Source organism: Echiichthys vipera (assembly GCF_963691815.1).
Source record: "Echiichthys vipera genome assembly, chromosome: 9".
NCBI classification, from domain to species: domain Eukaryota; kingdom Metazoa; phylum Chordata; class Actinopteri; order Perciformes; family Trachinidae; genus Echiichthys; species Echiichthys vipera.
This window is the reverse complement of record NC_139834.1, coordinates 16,442,390-16,463,297: the sequence shown is the minus strand read 5'-3', so window position 1 is coordinate 16,463,297 and position 20,908 is coordinate 16,442,390. Positions and strand designations below refer to the sequence as shown.

The 20,908-nt window shown below is 43.2% G+C and overlaps 1 protein-coding gene across 4 annotated transcripts in view; it reads right to left on the bottom strand.

The window, feature by feature from the left end:
* nav1a (neuron navigator 1a) overlaps positions 1 to 20,908 on the bottom strand; it is a gene marked incomplete at its 5' end in the record, with an annotated part of 68,874 nt that overhangs the window by 26,121 nt on the left and 21,845 nt on the right. The window contains one exon of one of the 4 annotated variants that reach the window (XM_083920307.1): positions 12,147 to 12,405. The exons of the other annotated variants lie outside the window; for them this stretch is intronic. Within the exon in view, the coding sequence (XP_083776433.1) occupies positions 12,147 to 12,229 (83 nt within the window). Of the gene's footprint in view, positions 1 to 12,146; positions 12,406 to 20,908 lie in introns of those variants that run through there. 4 annotated transcript variants of the gene reach the window in all.

Genomic DNA, 20,908 nt, shown 5'->3' with positions numbered 1-20,908 from the left:
TTTAACAACTTTATAAGAAGCATGTTCTTCCATAAAAGCTGGTGTTGGATTCACATTTTATACCAGATTTCCATTTACTCCTCGGTACAAAAATGAACAAATGAACTAATAAACTTTGAATTCACCTATACTTGCATATGTCATTCATTCCTCATTGAACAAACATATTTCTGATAGATATAACTCCTCAACACATCTGTGTACTATCAGCACCTCTCTGAAGTGACACCTTTCTCTTAATTTCCTGTTCACTTCAAAGCTATCTGGGTGTCCACTGGAGCTTTTGTGAATGCTAATACTCCCTCTGATGAATAATTCAGATCCGATAAGAAGCAGAACAAACAGTGTCTGCTGGATTTGGTGTCACTCTGCCGACAGATGTAAAAACAGGAACCCGCATAGGAGAGAGATGAGGTCAGGGGTCAAACGTCACAGGCAGCACCAGCTAAATGGGTGAATAGAATATAAAACGACAAAGTCAAATTTATCAGTGAGATCATCTTGGAGTGGATATGAAAAAAGTCATATTAAGCATTTGAAAATCCTAAATCTACCATACAAAGAAAATACGTTCCAATAAAGGCTGCTTAGATGAGACCAAAAGACGCCTCAGAGAATAAGTAAATGAAAGTTGAGACGATTTGGCTGCAGAAAGGAACATAAGGCATCGTACAGTTCATCTGTGTGTATGTGCTTGAATTTCAGTGTGACTGTCTTGGCAATGACATGAACCGCCTTCAGCGTTGATCCACAGAGATTGTGATCGGACTTCTACGACCAACGCTTCTCAGTCCTGTGATGAGGAACTCTTTACCCAGGTTCCAAAACCTGTCTGTCCAAGCGTGTCCAAAGGTTCTTGGCTAAAAAAAGAAATTTCTTAGAAATTTCCAAGCCAAAACCTGATATTCTCAATCAGTTTCTGCCTATATACGGCTGCACCAGATCCACTATCGTGTCATCCCGTTGTTCTTTGCCATAGTCTTCCATCAACTGGCGTGTGGGAAGAGAAAAAACTGACTAGCATGAAAAAGAGAGCTATAGTGGAAAGAGAAGTGCCATTGATGACACGTAGAAAACCTCTTCAACATCTCAGGACGTGATGAACTCAAGAGGACCGTTTCTCAACTCTCCCTCAAAACTTCCACCAGCTTGCCTCCTACTCCTCCTCCTCCACCTCAATCCGCTCCATCCTTCCTTCCTTTAACAGCAGCTTTTGAAATCTCCTGTTATAATCTCTCCTCGCTCCGCCTCGCCTTTCTCGTTCTTCGGCAGCTGCAGAGGCCGAGAGATAATATTAGCACCCCATTCATCTACATCACCCCTTTAGCAGATTAGCTAGTGTCTCAGGGCATGCACCATTTTAGTAAAGCCTCTTTCCTGTCACATTTGTATTCATTTTAACTGTCCAAACCTACAGCATATCTTCCTCTAAAAAGCCACATATCGTTAAATTTCATTGGCCTATTGCGACTTTAGACCTGAGCTAAAGAGCACAGCTGGAGGGAAAGATCAGGACATGAAAAATGATGACCTATGACTATAATTTCATGAGCAGAATGAATATCAATGTTGATTCGATTTAGGTTGCAATAAATGTCAATTAATCTGAGATGCGCTTGATTAAACTCATTCTTCACCTCAACTTGACCGATGATTTCTTTCTGTGCACCATGTGGGAAAGGCAGAGTCCCACTGAGCTGAGAATATGCCACGTGGACGCACAGTATTCTGTCATCCTGAGCCAGCGGCACACAAGTGGTTTCCTACTCTAAGAAAAAACATAATGAGTCTGGAGCAAACTTAGAGAACGCCATCTCGCATAAAGGGAGAACGCGAGCTGCAGAATATTTCCAATGGTTGGAATATTTCATTTTAAGTTACTAGATCTATAAAGGTCGTGGTGGTCAATACAAACAACTTCCTCTTTTCACAGAGACATGATTTCTTTGTTCCTCGTAGACTGCAGAGAGAACCGGCGCACCCACACAAACACTGAGCCTCACAAGCTATCAAGTGAAGGGTTGAATACTTGCTACTGAGCTTAATAGTCAGCTTTTATTAACAGGCTTCTGTGTTCCTCCCCTACTCAGATTATGGAGCTAATTGCTTTGAATTCAATATAACTGGGTTTTTTTGCTGTTCATTTTGAGAGCTCTGCACTCCCTACTTCCTCTGTCCTCTCCTGTCCTGTCCTTACGTCTCCTTGGAGAAATATATAGTAGATCCAGAAAAAATAAAAAGCCACTGCACAGACAAAGCAGCTTTGCCTGTGGTTTGTGGGAGCAGGGCTTGCTGGGAGTTGGGAGTCGTGCCAGCTTCAGGGAGAAGACTTAACAGTATTGGTTGATGAACTGTTCCATCTAAACAAACATTTGTCAAAACTGCATGGAGGCCACTTGGAAGAATGTGATGCTGAAGCCATCTGCGTTTAGGCGAGCAGAGTTAGACTCTTTGACTTAGAACAAATTAAGTACTTTGTAAAGTGACTTTTCTGTATGGTCTGAAGATGGAAAGTGAATGTGCAGATTTACTGTTAGAAGGGATTAGTAACTACCTGATCAATAGTCAATGCACATTATATAATGTTAGTGCACTTATGCATAGCCAGCAACTAAACAACAGATCAATACCCAGGTGGAGCAAGATGTCATTATCAATCCCGTTATCTAATTATAGCTCACTTTGCAGCAAACTCAGAATGCAGCACCATCCCAGCAAGGTGAAATGATTATAAATGTTTAGAAATGTGACCTTCAAGGTTCTTTGTGCAGTTTATGTACAGTGCTGTTTTTCGTCAAATTGATTTTTCTTTGTGCAAATGGGTAACGTTATACATGGTCTTAACAATGAAGTCACATTATTTTACTGATCAACAGGTGGCAGAAACATGCCAAGATATGCTGCAAATTGCCAGTGAAGGCAGTGAAGAACAACACTTGACATGGTTGTTAAACCTCAAGGAGACTCAACACATTTTGGTGGGTAACACTAACTTTTGCTTGTTTACAAGAAAACATCACAGGGCACCAAGCAACAGTACTAATGCAATCTGTCCAATCACGAGGTAGCAAAAAAAATAACTACTAGACCTGCTGGACCATAGTGGAGCAGATGAGATGAGAATATAGAGGAGGGTTGGAAGGTGTTAGCTATTAGAGGAGATGGTTTGTGAAAAGGATGCAATGATTAGATAAATGTAAACAGGACTCTACATCTTGTGAATGAAATAGTACCAATGTTATAGTGATATGAATAAAGGGGTTCAACTCTTTCTACCCTCATGGGGTTAAACACATTTTATTCAGGGTAATATTTGGACAGTCTCTCTCACTTGCGTAAAAGCATGGAAAGTGTTTCTGCAGTCACACAATGGACAGGAACTTTCCATTCCTATTAAAATCCACAGTGTCACATGGCAGAACCCAAAATGGCTAAATCAGACGGGCTCCTGGTCATAGTGATGCCTTTTCAGGCAAATGGAAAGTAGGGCACTGCCAGACTGGCACAGGGCAGTCGGCTGAGAAACCAGAGGGGGCATGCATGAAAGGGCTGTTGAAGTCATTAGATTCTCCAAAGACTAAATATGTGAGACTGTGACTGGTCCTAGAGATGACAATAAGGTGAGACGCATTGTCTGCGCTTGTGTATCTGTCTGAACAATTCAATATTTGCAGATAGATCTCAGATTCGAAGAGGAGGGCCTCTAAGTCATGCAAGGGAAACAGAGAGGGCACATGTACAGCATATATGTACACAAAACAACCGACAGAAATACTCTCAGATCCTTGTACCATAAAAACAATCACAATCTCGAGAAAAAAGATGAACTGAGGTCAACAATAAAACAGAAATCCGACAGTGCAATTATGACTTGAAGCTGTCTGCTTCAACATCCTCTACAGGTTTCAGTTTGAACACATAAAACAGGATGTGACACGGAGGACAGTTTTCTCACAAAAACCCACAATGTTTCAAAAAACAAAATGACTAATTTGCAAAGGGGAAAAAGCATGACCGGCCACACCCAGCGCTGCGTGATTCTTCTTCTTTCTAACATGGTCATGGCTGCACTGACTATCAGGGAGACGGAGTCTTAAAGTAATGCTATAGAGTCGACATAAGCTGCAGAAAACATATGATAGAAATAATGCTGACTATGTGCACAAGCTTGAATCAAATATATGGCGATGGGCATTCACCTGGCAAGACTGAAAGAGAGGTTGAATGTGGTTTGTATGCACAGATGGCTAACAATATGGGTCCCTGGACCACTTCAGCAGCTTATCATCACACACACACACACACACACACACACACACACACACACACACACACACACACACACACACACACACACACACACACACACACACACACACACACACACACACTCACACACACACACTCACACACACACACACACACACACACATATGCACACACACACGCACACACGCACACACACACGCACACACACACAAACACAAACGCGCGCACACACGCACACGCACACACACACGCACACACACACACACACAAGCGCAGGTGTGTGATTCACCTTGGTGGCTTATAAACATGTAGTCCCCAACAATACGATCAATGATGAGTAGAAATACAAGAGGTTGTGATGTAATCAAAATATTCTTCCTGACTGGATGCAAATTTAAAACATTCTGCAGGTCGCATTGATGTTTTTTTTAAAGATGCATACGATTATCCATCACAGCTGTGCCATATAGGGTCATGAACTGAAATCCCTCTGCAGGCCAAGCCCTCATTTTATCTGGAAAGCCTCAAACTCGAAGTACAGTAAAAACATAACATTGCGTGAATAGCCAGCCTCTGCAGACTGTAATACTGTGTCTAAGGTCACAATGGTATACATTACCTATGTGCTATTGCACTTCAGATGCAGACAGATTGATTACAAATGTCATTTCAGCTGTTTTTTTCTCCAAAAAGTATCAGCCATCTGCTGCACTCTGGAGCCACAGTATGTTCTTAAACATATAAGAGAAAGACTGCTACACATGCTGTGCTGACCTTTCACACTCTTAAATTTAATGATGATGTGTTGTAGTCTGGGTGCTTGGGGGCACTTGCAGAGTAATTAGCAACAAATCTGTCATTAAAAATGGCTTTTAATTAGCCACCCAATTCAGGTTCTCTATCGAGTTGTATTGTTAAACACTTAAAGTAAATCATTGACAAGACCCAAATTAAAAACTAGATTGTGCAAGCAGCCTGCTGTTGGGTACACAATAAACAGAGAAATTAATTTCCTCTTCTGCGTTAGTTATTATTTCCGTCCAATTTCCATGATGTGAAATGGAACAATGTGTGATGGCTGCTTGGACAGTCTTTGGCACACACACACACACACACACACACACACACACACACACACACACACACACACACACACACACACACACACACACACACACACACACACACACACACACACACACACACACACACACACACACACACACATGCACTTACATACACACGCCACACGTAGCAGTATTTGGGCATTACAGGGGATTACAGAAAAGGCTGGAGTTAATGAGCTCGTAATTACTGCTAATTCCATCTGCCAACAGGATCAGAGGAGGCCAGCGGCCTCAGCTAGTGGTCCTGTAAGTGTGTATATGTGTGTCTGTGTGTGAGACTATGAGTCCATGAAGGGAAATAGGAGGTCACATCCCTAAATGGCCATCACAGAAGAGAAACCCTTTTTTGCCTTTGACAGACATATCCCTGACAGCAATGGGGGTTTAGGACACAAATACACACACACACATATACACTTACAAACACATACACATCAGATGCACTAAATTGCCATTGTCCCCTGGAGTGATGCTTGAATTAGCTGTCAGAAGTGTGTGATGTTAGTAGCTGGTGGTTGCAGCAGCTATGATCAAATTCCTGCTCCACTGAGGGTTATGTTTAAGCCAGTTGGGCTGTGTATTAGCGGCCTTAAGGTGTGTACAGAAGAATATTGAGGTACATCATTTTTCCAAGGTTCCCTTTTAAAGATGGGGACACATTCCTCGAATGCTTGGGGATTTCTGGATGGAAAGTTAAAGCACTGAAAAGGCACTTAGACACAAAAGGAATCCTGGTCAGTAAAATGTTTTCTTCTGTGTGTGGGGGAGGTGGAGATAGAAGGGATGAACACTGTCCAGCTTAAGAAGGGAAGAAATTGCTTCAGCAAAATCTTCCACAGACAGCAAATTTATCTCTGAATCTCTCCTCTCCTCCTGACCTCCCCAGGGTGGACAGACAAAGTTTGCTCGGAGTTCAACACGTCACAGCTGAGAGCTGACTTGGCTCTGAGCTACCTTATCCCTGTGAAATCAAACAGGACAAATGGTGGAAGGTTCCACAGTTCATATAAGGAAGTTTGAGTGGGGAAATGCTCTTGGAACCAAAAAATTGTATGAGTGTTGATCACACTGACGCCAGCTGGGTCATCTTGATCTTCTCATATTGTAGGCCCCAAAAAGGAAAACAGTAGGAGCAGGGAGAGATGTGCAGATGATTCCTCTTGCTGTTTTCTCATATGAACCCCTGACAATGTCTGTGTGTGTCAATGTCAAGTGCAAACATGGACATTGGTTTTGGTTTAAGCGAGGAGTGGTGCCTGGGTCGAGCATGCAGGATGAAGGGCATGACGCGGATTACACCACGGACACCTAGTCGATTCCTTCCACAATCTTGTCATCTCTCTTTTGTCGGCGCCTTTGTGTGAATCATCCTTCTTGACCCTCGAACGTTTGTTTTCTTCTGGTTTTATGGGAGCCTCATTATTAGAAATGATATCAACACGCCTTCTCACTCATCGTGAACACTGCTCACTGTACAATGAGCAGCTCTATTCACACATTGGCTCAATCGCACTACGACTAGGAAATTTGCAGGGCCATCCTTTTGATAACCGGTCCAACTGATTTGAACATCTGCGTTCGCAAATACAGCTATTCCGGGTAATGTGTAGATAATTTCAGGGTTGCAGTGCTGTTGCATGTGTGAAAGGAGCTCTTGAGAGGCACCAGGCAAATACTCTTCTTCCTTGTATTTGTGTTCTTCTCACTCAGCTCAAATGGGGTCAAAGTTTAAAGTTTACTGTAGAAACATGAAGGAAGCAGGGCTTTGAATGAAGCCGCAATACAAACAATGCCTTTTGAACGTATTTTACATGCATTAAAGCATTGATAAATAAGAATGGGAGAAAACAGTTTAAGATTATTTTTTGTCCTTAGTGTAAAGAGCATGAGAATTTAGGTGTGTTTAAGTGTGTTCGTTTTTTAAGGAGACATTATTTTCAGTGTGTTAGGTGGTGACCAGTTGAGCCCTTACATATGTGCCCCAATAACATTTGACCCCAAGAGTACCCTGATTTTCTTCCAAAGTCCTTTTCTTCTCTACAAGAAAGCAGGAAGCAGAAGAGGGACAGCACTCCTGGGACAAGGTGGAACAGCCTTTTAAATCACGCCCATAAGTAGTTCAGTCTGGGGTGCAGTGTGGAGCGCTTCCCAGCTACAACTCAAGGGCTAAGAGCTGGGGAGGAGCTAACGAGGGGGAACCCCGACATGAAGAGGCCCAGGACAGGGGTTGGATCCTGGGGTAGAATTTCCTCTGGCCTCCCTCCAGACGTGTCAACGCCAAATCACAGAGTAAAATACAATACAGCTTACCTGTTGGGCTTTTGGAAAGGGAACTGTTGCACGGCCTCAAGTTGAATTACTGATACTGGCTGAGAAAACTAGTAGTTATCGGATGGTATTAATTTACAGTAATGAGGATGCTGTCAGTGTTTGCAGCACTATCAAATGCCGCACAATAGGGAACTATATCCCTCCAACACACACTGCCATACACACATATACCCATGCACATATAGCAGATGGAGGAACTATGATGTCAGCATGACGTGAGCCGTTCATGAGAAAAAAAAAAGGACAATGGCTCAAGATGGCTACCAAATGCTTCAGTCACAACAAGTGGTACAAATGTAAATAACATTTTCAGGGGGCATCCATGTATTTTCCCCTGCCCTGCCTTCAAGGTTACAGACAGTTCTGTATTTTATGATGACGACAGCTAAGTGACTAATGCCACCACTTGATTATGCGTTAATCTCCCAGATTAGTACAGACAACAGCAGTCAGTTTCCACATTGCTGCGAGATGTTAAATGTGCTGACTGGAGTGGATCAGTGGATTGTGGACTGATGGTACTTAAAAGGCGAAGCTGTATCTCTTGTTTCTCTCTGGTAAATAAAGAGTAGATATGTTGAGAAGGATAGAAAGGAAAAGACAGAAAAATGTGGAAATATGTACTGTAAATCAAATGTGATTGCATAACTTGTATTAAATAAATCAAGCTACACAAAGAGGCTACAGATGGGACTAGAACACCACTGAGCACCTGCCAAAAGTTGTCCAAACACAACCTGAAAAAAAAAGAATGAAAGGCCCATTGACTGGAGCAGATATACTCTTTCAGACAAGTAAACAACTATTAAAACAAACACGTATTATTCCCACACTGTATGTGTGTTTATGTGTGCATTGGTGAACACATGTGGAATACAACAGGGCCTGGAGGCGCACCCTGCAGGAGCATGCACCCATCACCTGCTGTCACTCACAACACACGCACTGGTCATGCTACTTAAAGTGGTTACAGTGAGTTTGGGAGACATTCCTTGCCCTCAGGCTGCTCAAAACACACACTTCACATTCCAGCGTGTGTATTCCTGGGTCCCACTCCCTAGTCCTCCAACATATGCAGACTCACATATGCATACCATTGCACGACTGCACAGACACACACAAAAATAAAAATGACGGATCCAGCGGTTCCTATAAAACCAAAATCTGTGGCCTTGTGTTCGTTGCCAATCGTCTCACTTTCCATTTAACTCAAAGAAAAACTCTGAAAGTTTCAATGCGGGACATTGTCTTAGCTTCACTCACTCAACATTTCTTATAAAACGACTTCACTGTCAGGTGAAAATTAAATCAAGATAAATACTTTCCATGGCCATTGAGGTTAGGCTTATAGCTCGCTCTCTTGTCCTCCTGCGAGCCTGTTAAAGTGCACTGTCTGGCTGTAGGTCCTTCTCTAGCTTTGATGTAACAGAGAAACACACTAAACCACGGGGGTACCACCTCATGAAAATATGAGCTCTGTTTGTGAACACAGGCTCCTGTGTGTACAATAAAAATAGAGTATGTGCATGTGTCTTACAAGCACAGGTTACAAGCATCTTTTGTTTTGCTCTCAGGTTCCTCTAATGACCGTGTCAGCAGGGCAAGTCAACTTGTTCAGTTGATTGCAAAACAACAACTGTCAGTGACCACATGAAATGACTTCAGCCATGTGTTTCCATCTACACTGAGATGACCTTTTTGGCCAATAGAAATGAAGCCGGTGTGAATACATCTGTAAAAACTGGCTGTGTGGATGAAGAAGGTAAACCTTTTGTGAAAAATCCAGATGGAAATCGCAGTGGTTGCTCAGCCGTTGGATCAAGTGCCGTGCACATGCCCCAGTAGAAGAGATTGTAATGTTTTTGATTACTCTAGCGTTTCTATGTGAACAGGAATCATTTTAAAAACATCCCAAAACAAGCATGTGTTGACAGAGAGCTTTCAACACCTAGTTAGTGAGTTCAAACCTATCTTCATGTGTGGACATGTTTGTGTGCTGAAGATTAATAAACCCTATTCATGAATCATGAATCATGAGGGTGTGACTACACCGTCAACAGGTCATTGACCCTTCTAATTCGTCCAATGTCTGAGTCTGCAAAGTGTTTTTCCAAAACAACTTAGTCTATCTTTGACCCAGAGCCCCCCAATCGTCAACCTATGTGTGTAAATAGCAAACAATTTTATTTACTAAAATGTCAAAGTTAGAGGACGTCGAGGCTGTCAGCTGACAGACGCCACCTGACAAACCTGATCAACATTCCTCAATAACATGGTGAATGTGCCGGCATACAGATGGATATAACTACGATATATTAATTAAAAAACCTTACGGATTTAATTACCATACCGTGCAACCACTCAGAGCTGCACTGACCGACACTTCCTGTGCACAGCTAAATGACATCAGCGATGACACACGTGAGCCTGGTCTGCATCATGGTGACAGGTGGTCCATTTTGATTTAATAAAAGAAAAGTGAACGAAGTTGGGTGTGACACACATTAATGAGTGATGTCACCATGTAGCAAATAAACTATTTGGATGAGGTCGTGTTCTCACTTAGGGGTGGATCAAGAGTGTGGTGGGTAATGCTGAGTGAGCTATTTGTGAGTTTTTCAGATGACAACACACGGACAGAAAAGTTGATGTTGGATCACTTTCAATATGACTAATAGAGTTGATAAAAGCTTTGTGTTGTCTGCAACTGGTTAGCTAATAATGCATGTTTAATGTTTCATTGCGTACACACACACACACCCACAAACACACACACACACACACACACACACACACACAAACACACACACACACACACACACACACACACACAAACACACACACAAACACACACGTGCTGACACCCACACTACACGTGTATGGGCTCACACACTTGCTACAACCACCTCTGGCCTCCATCATAGTTTATCGGTCTTTTGACAGCCAGCCTGTTTTAAGTACACATGTCCAACTCAAATACACAGCTAAAAAAACAGCCTGGTTCTTGGTCCTCTGGGACTCAAAAAGAAAATGTGTGTGTGTGTTCGTTTGTCTACCAATGGGTTAGATGGTGAAAGTGTTTGTGTCTGTTGGGTGTGTGTCTAATGCCCTATTGGGCCACTCTCTGCTCTAATGGGTTTACATAAAGGGTCGATGGATGCTATAGGGGTCAGTCGAGCAAAAAGAGCAAAGCTCACCCCCACCGTCCCCTACACACACACACACACACACACACACACACACACACACACACACACACACACACACACACACACACACACACACACACACACACACACACACACACACACACACACACACACACACACACACACAAACAAACAACCAAGCATCCCTGTCCATGCTGTCTTAATGCATCTGTAAAGTAAGTCAACTCCATGATTATTCCTACATATTATTCTTAATATATGACTTTTATGCATCTCCCCGGTCGCCATCAATACTCATAATACCAACTGACTTATATATTAGCCCACACATTAAGACATACAATTAGATAATTCTCACATGGCGTGGGCATAAAGACGGTACTAGAAGGTTTGCTACTTTTCACCCAATCACAGCAGATATACCGGGAGAAGGCGTCGTTGTGAATGTAGGTCAGCCGTTCAGTAGAATGCGGTTCGGTCCCGCAGCGGATCAATGCGAACACACCCACTCACTCACCCACCCACTCACATGCATACCTGCCTCTTCTGACTGCCCACCAAACACCACCAAACCAGTTGTCATTGCATGCACATTAAATAAAAAGGGCATGTCAAGAGAATATCTTAAATCACAGAAACACTTAAGGCGCGCAGGCACATCGTGCGTGTACACACCCGCATGCAGCATTCAAATTCATCGGCTGCACTTTTCTATTGTCATCAGATGATTTGCACTAATGTGTTTTCCTTTGTTATCGATTCCTTTTTTAGAAAGGAATACCATCATGCCTTTTAGATGCTGCTACTAAAAGTCTATCAGTATCAAACAGTAACCGACATTAAAAGACGGTGCTGATTCAACATATGGCTTTGCGCATTGAGGTCTGGTGCATACACTGTGTAGCCTACAGCTCCATCTATACGCTTACCAAACTCCGCATTCTAGACTCGGCGTCTAGACTGACTAAGATACAATATCCTATAACAGCCTAATCTGAGCGCATGTCAGTCACAATAATGAAACGTGCCACCATGCAGCTGTTGGGAGTTTTATCAATGAGACGTGCTGCTGCTGCGTTTTACGCACTGGCTGCGCCGGGAGCCTCTACAACAACCCATTCACCACCACCACAATCAAGATCACCTCGTGCTTGTAGCGCGTTAAGATAGTCAAAAGCAATATGTCACCACTGTGTCAATTAGCTTCTCATCCGGCATTCTCAAGTCACTCTTGTGTCATTTATATTACCTTGACAGAAAGTGCATTGTCCTCCCCGCGCGCTGCGGACCCGGGAGCTGCAGCATTTTCCCGTTCAGCACGCGCCCGCTCATTCTACAACCGTCCAGCTTTCACGCCGCTTTGTTTCCGATTGGCATATCCCGGCTCTGAAGCAAGGAAGAAGAGAAAATCCACCCACTGCTTTCCGCCGTTGATAACCGGGGGAACCGCCTGTACGAGTCAGCAACGTAAACTGACTGACCCACTCCCGCAGTGGCTCCACTTTCAGTCTCTCTCTCTCTCTCTCTCTCTCTCTCTCTCTCTCTCTCTCTCTCTCGCTCTCTCTCGCTCTCTCTCTCTCTCTCTGTCTGTCTGTCTCTCTCCCTCTCTCTCTCTCTCTCGCTCTCTCTGTCTGTCTGTCTCTCTCCCTCTCTCTCTCTCTCTCGCTCTCTCTCTCTCTCTCTCTCTCTCTCGCGCTCTCTCTCTCTCTCTTCTCTCTCTTTTCTCTATCTCTCTCTCTTCTCTCTCTTTCTCTCTCTCTCTCTCTCTCTCTCTCTCTCTCTCACACACACACACACACACACACGCACGCACACACACACACACACACACACACACACACACACACACACACACACACACACACACGGAGGGAGGGAGGGAGGCGATGAGCAAGGGAGGGGAGGCATGGATAGAAAGGCAACACCCCAAATTCCTCCTCCTCCGGCCCCCGTTTCGCTGATCGCGACCAGCTGTGCCTTTCCCAAATACGCATTCAGCCGCAGGATAAAAACGCAGTCATCACATTCTCTGAAGCGACATGTCAAAGACATTTTCACACTCTTAAATCTCTAATCAGCGCGAGACAGCCCGCTGACACCACTCACTCAGCCCTCTGATACCAAGTCAACGCTTTACAGTATACCAGTGGTAGAATAAAGGCCTTATATTATTTGAAAAATCCTGTAACATAATCAATAACACAATGTAAAAATGTTTCACCACTACTAAAAGCCTTGCATTCAAAGTTTACAAATAAAAGTTGATGCAGTCATTATTCATGATTGCCCATTGTTATCACTGATTTATATTGGCTTTACTAACAGTTAATATCTGCAATGTTTAACCAGTAATGTCAGTTGTCAGGTGCATGACACAACTTTACAAATAAGTAAATGTACTTTAAAAAAAACTTTCAACCTCTGTGATAAAAAGTAAAACTTTAAATATATAGGCTTTATTATGGGGGAGACCATTACAAACAATAATCTTTTATCTGTTTAGTACACATTCATATCTTTCAACAGTTGTCCATTGTCTAGGAGATATGCTGGCTAATAGCCAAACCAATGGGTGTGTAAATAAGCCCCAATACGGATGTAATGAAGAAGGGAGTGTAAATGACTCTAGTGTTTCTATTGTAGCAGTGTGTATATTGGCTATTGGAGACTTGCAGAAGACTAGAGTGGGTGTCATGTATCTGCTCCCTCCCCGAGCTCGGCCCCCTCACATCCAGTCACATTTAAACACTTTGAGCACTGAGTGGACCCTAGTGAATAGATCTGCCTGTCTATTGGGTCTGTTCAATAAATGAATGAAGGGTGAGAAAGAGACAGACAGACAGACAGACAGATAGAGGGGAGGGGGGCATACAGATAATTAACAGTCCTTGGTGTGAGTGGTCAAGGAAGAAAGACAAGAGATAGAAATAGAGAGATTGGGAAAAAAAACACCCACAGTGAGAGAAAAAAGAGATCATTAACACACTCTTAAGTACAGAGGGAACAAAGACAGGATTCTTTAGGCCACTGCTCACCCGTACCATGCAGGGCCAGGTGGGCACACAGTGTGTGTGTGTGCGTGTGTGTGTGTGTGTGTTTGTTTGAGGGTTTGATTGGCACATTGGCATGCTGAACTGCAGGTGTGTGGAACCACTGCCATCGTTGTTGCCTAGTGTTGCTAATAAAGAAAAAGTAAAACAGTTTCTATGTGCACGGAGATACACACACACACACACACACACACACACACACACACACACACACACACACAATCCTCCATAAGTCACTGTGAGCCTTTGCTCTTATTTATGTCAACTCTAATCCAAGTTTCTGGAAAGGGTACTTGGACAGCACTCTGTGTCTGTGGCCCTCTTTTACTTTGACCGCTGACTCATGTCCAGACATGCCTTCTGTCTCCCTCTCTGTTTATTTGCTCCTCATCAAAGACAAAAAAAGTGTCTTTTTTTCACTGCTATCCTCCTTTTCACTAAGACCACAGTGCTTGTTTTGTGCTTGTGGTGGTGGTGGTGGTAGTGCAGTAGGCCATTATAATTAGGTGGTGATGTAACTGTGTAATGACAGTATACAGGCAGGGTCATCCATATGACCCTGGGAACCTGTCAGTCCTCTGCTGATGAAAGAGTCAAGCGACCTGGGAAAGCTCATCCCCCTTATCAGACCAGGAACACACACACTGACACACAGATGCACACTTGCTAAGACACAAACTGTAAATAAACAAACAGAAAACACCACCCTCATACACATTTATCAGGCTGAAATACTCGTAACTAGTAGAAGAATGTCAGTGCATGATCATGAAGAGCATGATCATGCACTGACATTCTTCTACTACACCTATCAAATCGTTTTCCCGGGATGTCTTTTGCCTCATCACTCAGAAACTTTCAGATTACAACACTTGCTTTCCTCACTCTCTTCCTGTCCATACTCACACATGTGTGAGCACTTAAAGCTAGGCAGGAAGTTTTCTAGAAAAGGCAAAAACAAACAAAAATAGTCAGAGTTCTAAAATACAGCCCTCCTCATGCAGCTCTCCCTCTCTGTCCTAAGCCCCTTCCACCAGACGAGCATGAGCATATACACACGCTTCATACAGTAACCTGTACAAGTACTTGTTATTCATTTAAATCACCCCGATCATAATTGTGATTACATACGATCATGATTGAAGTTAAAGTGTAATTCCGGTGCAAAATCATCCCATGGTCTTTTTCGGCAATTACATACATCAAATAAGCCATCGAAACAGTTTTTTTCGTGTAAAAACTATTAACAGAGACATCTGGGAGAGTCGCACACAGCCGGACGTGGCTAACACTGATCCCCAGTGATGCACAGCTTGAACTGACTAACAAAATGTAAGGTATGATGAGTTACGAACTTGGATCTAAATCTAAAAATGTGTACTCAGATATGTCAACACACACACACACAACCACGCGCACATGCACACGCACACACACACACACACACGCACACGCACACACAACCACACACACACACACACACACACACACACACACACACACACACACACACACACACACACACACACACGCATCCGTTTGTCAGATTTTTGTCAGCCTCCTCCCCCAAAGGAAGAGTCACATCATAGTTTGTATACCAGCCTGCATGCTCAGTCAAGTAGCTCACTAACATAACAACAGACCAAGGGTTTAAAACATGACCTCACAGTCACACACCCTGGGTTAGCATTAGAGTATGAGTTCCCCATCTGAAAAGGTGCTCTTGTGTTTAATTAAGGGACCCTCCATGTCTGGACCACTAAAAGCATCTAATTATGCTGTTGCATGGAGAGGACGCTATTCTCTAGGTCTACTGAGGAAAATAAGTAGTAGAACTGCTCAGAAAAGTTGACTTCAAAGACGGTTTGCCTTTTAAGACTGAACAGAACAAGAGGAACAAGAAGAACGACAAAAAAACTAACACCAACGTACTAAGCAATTCAAATACAGTTGAACTGGTTTCTGCAACCAGTTCATCTTATGTCGCCTGGGAAAATAATGAGAATATGTTCATTGTTGGGAGCACTGGTGCATACAGGGGAGGATGAGATTAAGAGATGGCGTAATGAGGAGAACAGGAAGGGAGAATGATGGCAGGAGGGCAGAAAGAAAAGTGTGTGACTAATGTCGAAACAACTCCAGAGAATAACACTGTGGGAGTCAATGGGAGGGAAGCAAAGTTAATTCTTATGCGCATTACAAACCCCCATCCGTCACAGCCCACTGTTAACCCTCTAAAGCTCAGCTCTAGTGTGCATTTCGTCTGTGTGTGTGTGTGTGTGTGTGTGTGTGTGTGTGTGTGTGTGTGTGTGTGTGTGTAGCATATATTTGAAGCTGCTTTAATCTAAAAGCTTGTCCTTAACCATGAAGTTTCATTTACCCCCTATAGAGGAACCAAGCATGTACTTTAAAGGCTGTATAGATCGAGAGGGAGGGCCCAAATGAGTGAGAGCAAGGTGTGTGTGTGTGTGTGTGTGTGTGTGTGTGTGTGTGTGTGTGTGTGTGTGTGTGTGTGTGTGTGTGTGTGTGTGTGTGTGTGTGTGTGTGTGTGTGTGTGTGTGTGTGTGTGTGTGTGTGTGTGTGTGTGTGTGTGTGTGTGTGTTTTGTGTGTGGGTGGGTGGCAGGGCTGTCTTTTTTACTGTGGGAACCAGTCTTCAGGAATGAACCTGATCATTTCCTCAAAATCCTCTTAATAACAACAAAGATATGTTAACACTGAAAACAATGGTTTACGTAAAAATAGTACAACGGAACAACAAATGCACTTTCTAAAGAGTTTGAAACAAAAGAACCTGTTTCCTCACCTGCCACAAGTGTCCAGCCATGGGGATATCCACCTCTTAGATTTCTGTTGCTGACTCAATACAATGGAGGTGAATGGAATTACGAGGGTACTGAATCCTCTAAATCCATCCAATAGTTGTTGAAATATTTCAGTCTGAGCCAAAGTACTGAGCTGACTGACATGCCATACCTTGGTTCAAAATGTTAACTCCAGGTCCACTTACTATAGTTTTATTCATTTTGTTTTGCTGTGGCATCTTTCTAGGACCTGTATAACGATCTACAAAAAAGCCAGAAGGATTTAAGACTGGTAAAAGTAGTAGATTTTGTTGTTCAAACAACCTTTAATATATCGTATCATATTTTATTGCATTGTTCACATACGTTTTTATTTGTGCATGTTTCCTGTTGCAGTCATTATACCACAGCAACTAATTCAATCTGAAGCCTTCCTCCAAAGCCTTAAAAGCAACGGTTTGTTGACTCTATGAGGTAAATATCTATGCTTGTTGGTTTAGCATCATGTTCACCATCAGTTGATATTTTCAGGTCACTTCTACCTTTTCATGTCTGCTATAGGTCAGGTGTGATTATGTCATAACCAAATAAAATAAAGCAAAATTCAGTAAACATCTCCAGGAAGAGCGGGATCGGTTTCTTTCTTTTAAAGGAAATGAGGTGAAATCGGTCATCGGGAAGAAGTCTTGACATTTTGACCTCTGAGTAAAAAGGAGTACACACACACACACACACACACACACACACACACACACACACACACACACACACACACACACACACACACACACACACACACACACACACACACACACACACACACACACACACACACACACACACACACACACACACACTCTCCATTTATTTCCTTTGCACGCTCATATTGTTGACATGGTAACATATCCCTCTGAACTACATGGGGGTCCTTCACAGACCCCCCACCCCCACCACACGCACGCACACGCACACACACACACACACACGCACGCACGCACGCACGCACGCACGCACGCACACACACACACACACACACACACACACACACACACACACACACACACACACACACACACACACACACACACACACACACACACACACACACACACACATTGTCCTTGCAGACTGCTGACCAAGTCCCAGAGTTCTCTATTCTCCCTGGCATAAGAGGAAGCCAGGGATAAGCAGGGATTATGCCGTAGCGTCTCCATAGAGATTTACCCAGCCTCACTGGTGGGGAATAGGGGGCGTCTTGGTAACAGTAGCTGTGGCAGTGGTTTTGTCGTTTAGTTGAATGACATGGCCTTCAAGAGAGAGAGTACAGTCATATTGGGAATAGGAGATATTTGCTGCAGAAGGAAAGGAAGAGAGCGGAGGAAAGATTAGTTTTCTAGACTTCCACAAACTTTACTTCCTTCAAAGCAGAATGTGGGAAAACTGGTTTGAGGGATGTAATTGTTGTTCCCATGCTCCGATCCAGAACATGTGTTTGTTGCTCAACGCCAGTATGTTTCACAATAATGAAATGGCCCGTAGTCAAACTAAACATATCCATGGAGAGTGACAGGAGGAATTCCTGTAACAACTGACTGCAGTAAATTTGGACATACACTAGTGTAGGTGTATTTGTGCTTGTGTGTGTGTGTGTGTGTGTGTGTGTGTGTGTGTGTGTGTGTGTGTGTGTGTGTGTGTGTGTGTGTGTGTGTGTGTGTGTGTGTGTGTGTGTGTGTGTGTGTGTGTGTGTGTGTGTGTGTGTGTGTGTGTGTGTGTGTGTTTGTCTGTGTGTGTGTGGACAGACAGAGGCAGACTTGGACAGAAAAAGAGAGCGACGAAAAAAGAAAAGAAGCACAGCAAATATTTTCTTTAGCAGCAGTGAAAATCGCAGCGCATGAAATTATTATGAAAAAAGCCCCATTCTTTTTTTGTGCGTCGTTTTACTAAAAGTTAACTTAGTGTAACATAATAATAAATGGTGAAGGTTAATGATAAAACCTTATGGCTCAAACAGCCTCAGTGACACAAAAGAATAAAAAAGGAAGGAACATAAAGGCATCGTTCTCATTGAAAGAGGAGGTGTCAGGGGTTTTCTAGTAATGCAAATCCCCCTGCAGGCCCATATGTTACTCACTGTTAAATCTTTTAATGTGTTTTTGTATTCGAGTGTATATGCTTCTATATGTGTGTACGAGTGCATGAGTGGGTGTGTGTGTATTTGTGCCACTTTAACACACACACAAACAGATTAATGTCAGTATTGTTTGTGTGCAGCGCCCTGCTGTTACAGCTGGAGACGATTACATTATCCCTGAGAAGAATAGCCAGGCAGACAAATAATATATTTAAATATAAACTCAGGTAGTAGATATGGACTAAATGTAATTATCCTATAGTGTAAGTATGGCTTTCATACTTTGTTTACTTTGTGAAGCTTAAACTGCATGAAGACTACAATCCAGTAAAAGTCAATGTCAAAGTAATCTCCAACCGTTCATATATGATCATGTGATTGTGGTACATAGCTCTTATTAATTAAGAAATGCAGTGTGTGTGTGTGTGTGTGTGTGTGTGTGTGTGTGTGTGTGTGTGTGTGTGTGTGTGTGTGTGTGTGTGTGTGTGTTCTCCCTGAGTGCTCTCACTGGTATTTTGCACACGTGTTGGAACAAAGAAAGAGCGCACTCCTCGGTTTGCTCCATCATGACAGGAAAAGTAATCGATTACACGCCACACTGAGCAGATAGATCTGCAGGAGCACCGCGCAGAGCCAGAGAGGCCCAAAGAGGAGCAGGTAGTGCATGACAAAAACAATACACACCCCAATACCCCCATGAAGCATACCTCAATCTGCCTTTCATCAACTTTTCATCTGAATCTTACCATCTCCGACACATGCAGGCAGAGAAAAATATGGACGCGAAATTGTATTTTATTTGTAACTCCAGTGTCATATTATTTTGTGTTGATTAGTTTCACCTTTAACCTTTTCAACTCATTACAGATATTTACAAATGCGTACAAAAGCATTTAGCCTCCCGTGTACCAGGTTATATGAACTATGTTGCTTAAGCCTGTAACATGCAGTCAAAAAGGCAAAGTTTTCTCTTCTTCTCCTCCACCCAGCCCATTCTGATTTCAGCCCATGTTGTGACTGTGTCTAGGTAGGGGGAGTGAGCAGTGCTGTTTTGGGAGGGGGGCTGTAACTTGACCAGAGTATGAGTCACAGTGTAAAGATCTGGCTCTTAGCAAGAGGGAAGCCCTGGGTGTGTCCACTGAGGATCACATCGAGATGACTGAGAGTGAGTAAGAGAGTGAGAGAGTGGTTCCATCACCTGTTACGTAAATCAGATCCAGATGTGGGAAGAGGAATTCATTAATCTGAGTTAGGCTGCATCTGGTTCTGGTGAGTGTGTGCGCGTGAGGTTCTAGTTTTAGGCCAGTAGATGGGGTCAGAGTACAGCAGTCAAGCTTGACCTGAGAGAAATAACACTGCTCTCTACACCCAAACGCGCACGCACGCGCGCACACACACACACACACACACACACACACACACACACACACACACACACACACACACACACACACACACACACACACACACACACACACACACACACACACACACACACACACACACACACACACACACACACACAAAGTATGGTATTCAGGAACTACCCTGCCCATGGAGACAAGATTTAGAGGCAAGAGTCCAGGAGGCAGAGTCCAGGAGTTACACCTAATTAGTGTTTAACCATCGATTATGTATGAAGTCAAATAGCCATCAGTTAAGAGCCGGATAATAACCTCCAGTGTTTGAAAAACAGCATGAGGCTAAACCACTGATGACGTTTATTCCAAGCATCTCAAAACAGATTACTTCTCTATTCAAATGTTCGTCTTTCAGTTCCAGTACCAGCTCACTTCTGCTTTTCTAGAAAGCAGACAGCACTTAAACCAGAGGACTCTGAAAAGCTTAAGGGAGCTTAGTGTGTGTGTGTGTGTGTGTGTGTGTGTGTGTGTGTGTGTGTGTGTGTGTGTGTGTGTGTGTGTGTGTGTGTGTGTGTGTGTGTGTGTGTGTGTGTTTGTCCCACTCCAATGCTTCAAACAAACGTTTTCATAATTTAGAAGTTTAGTGCAGTGAACCAGCTTTTCTCAA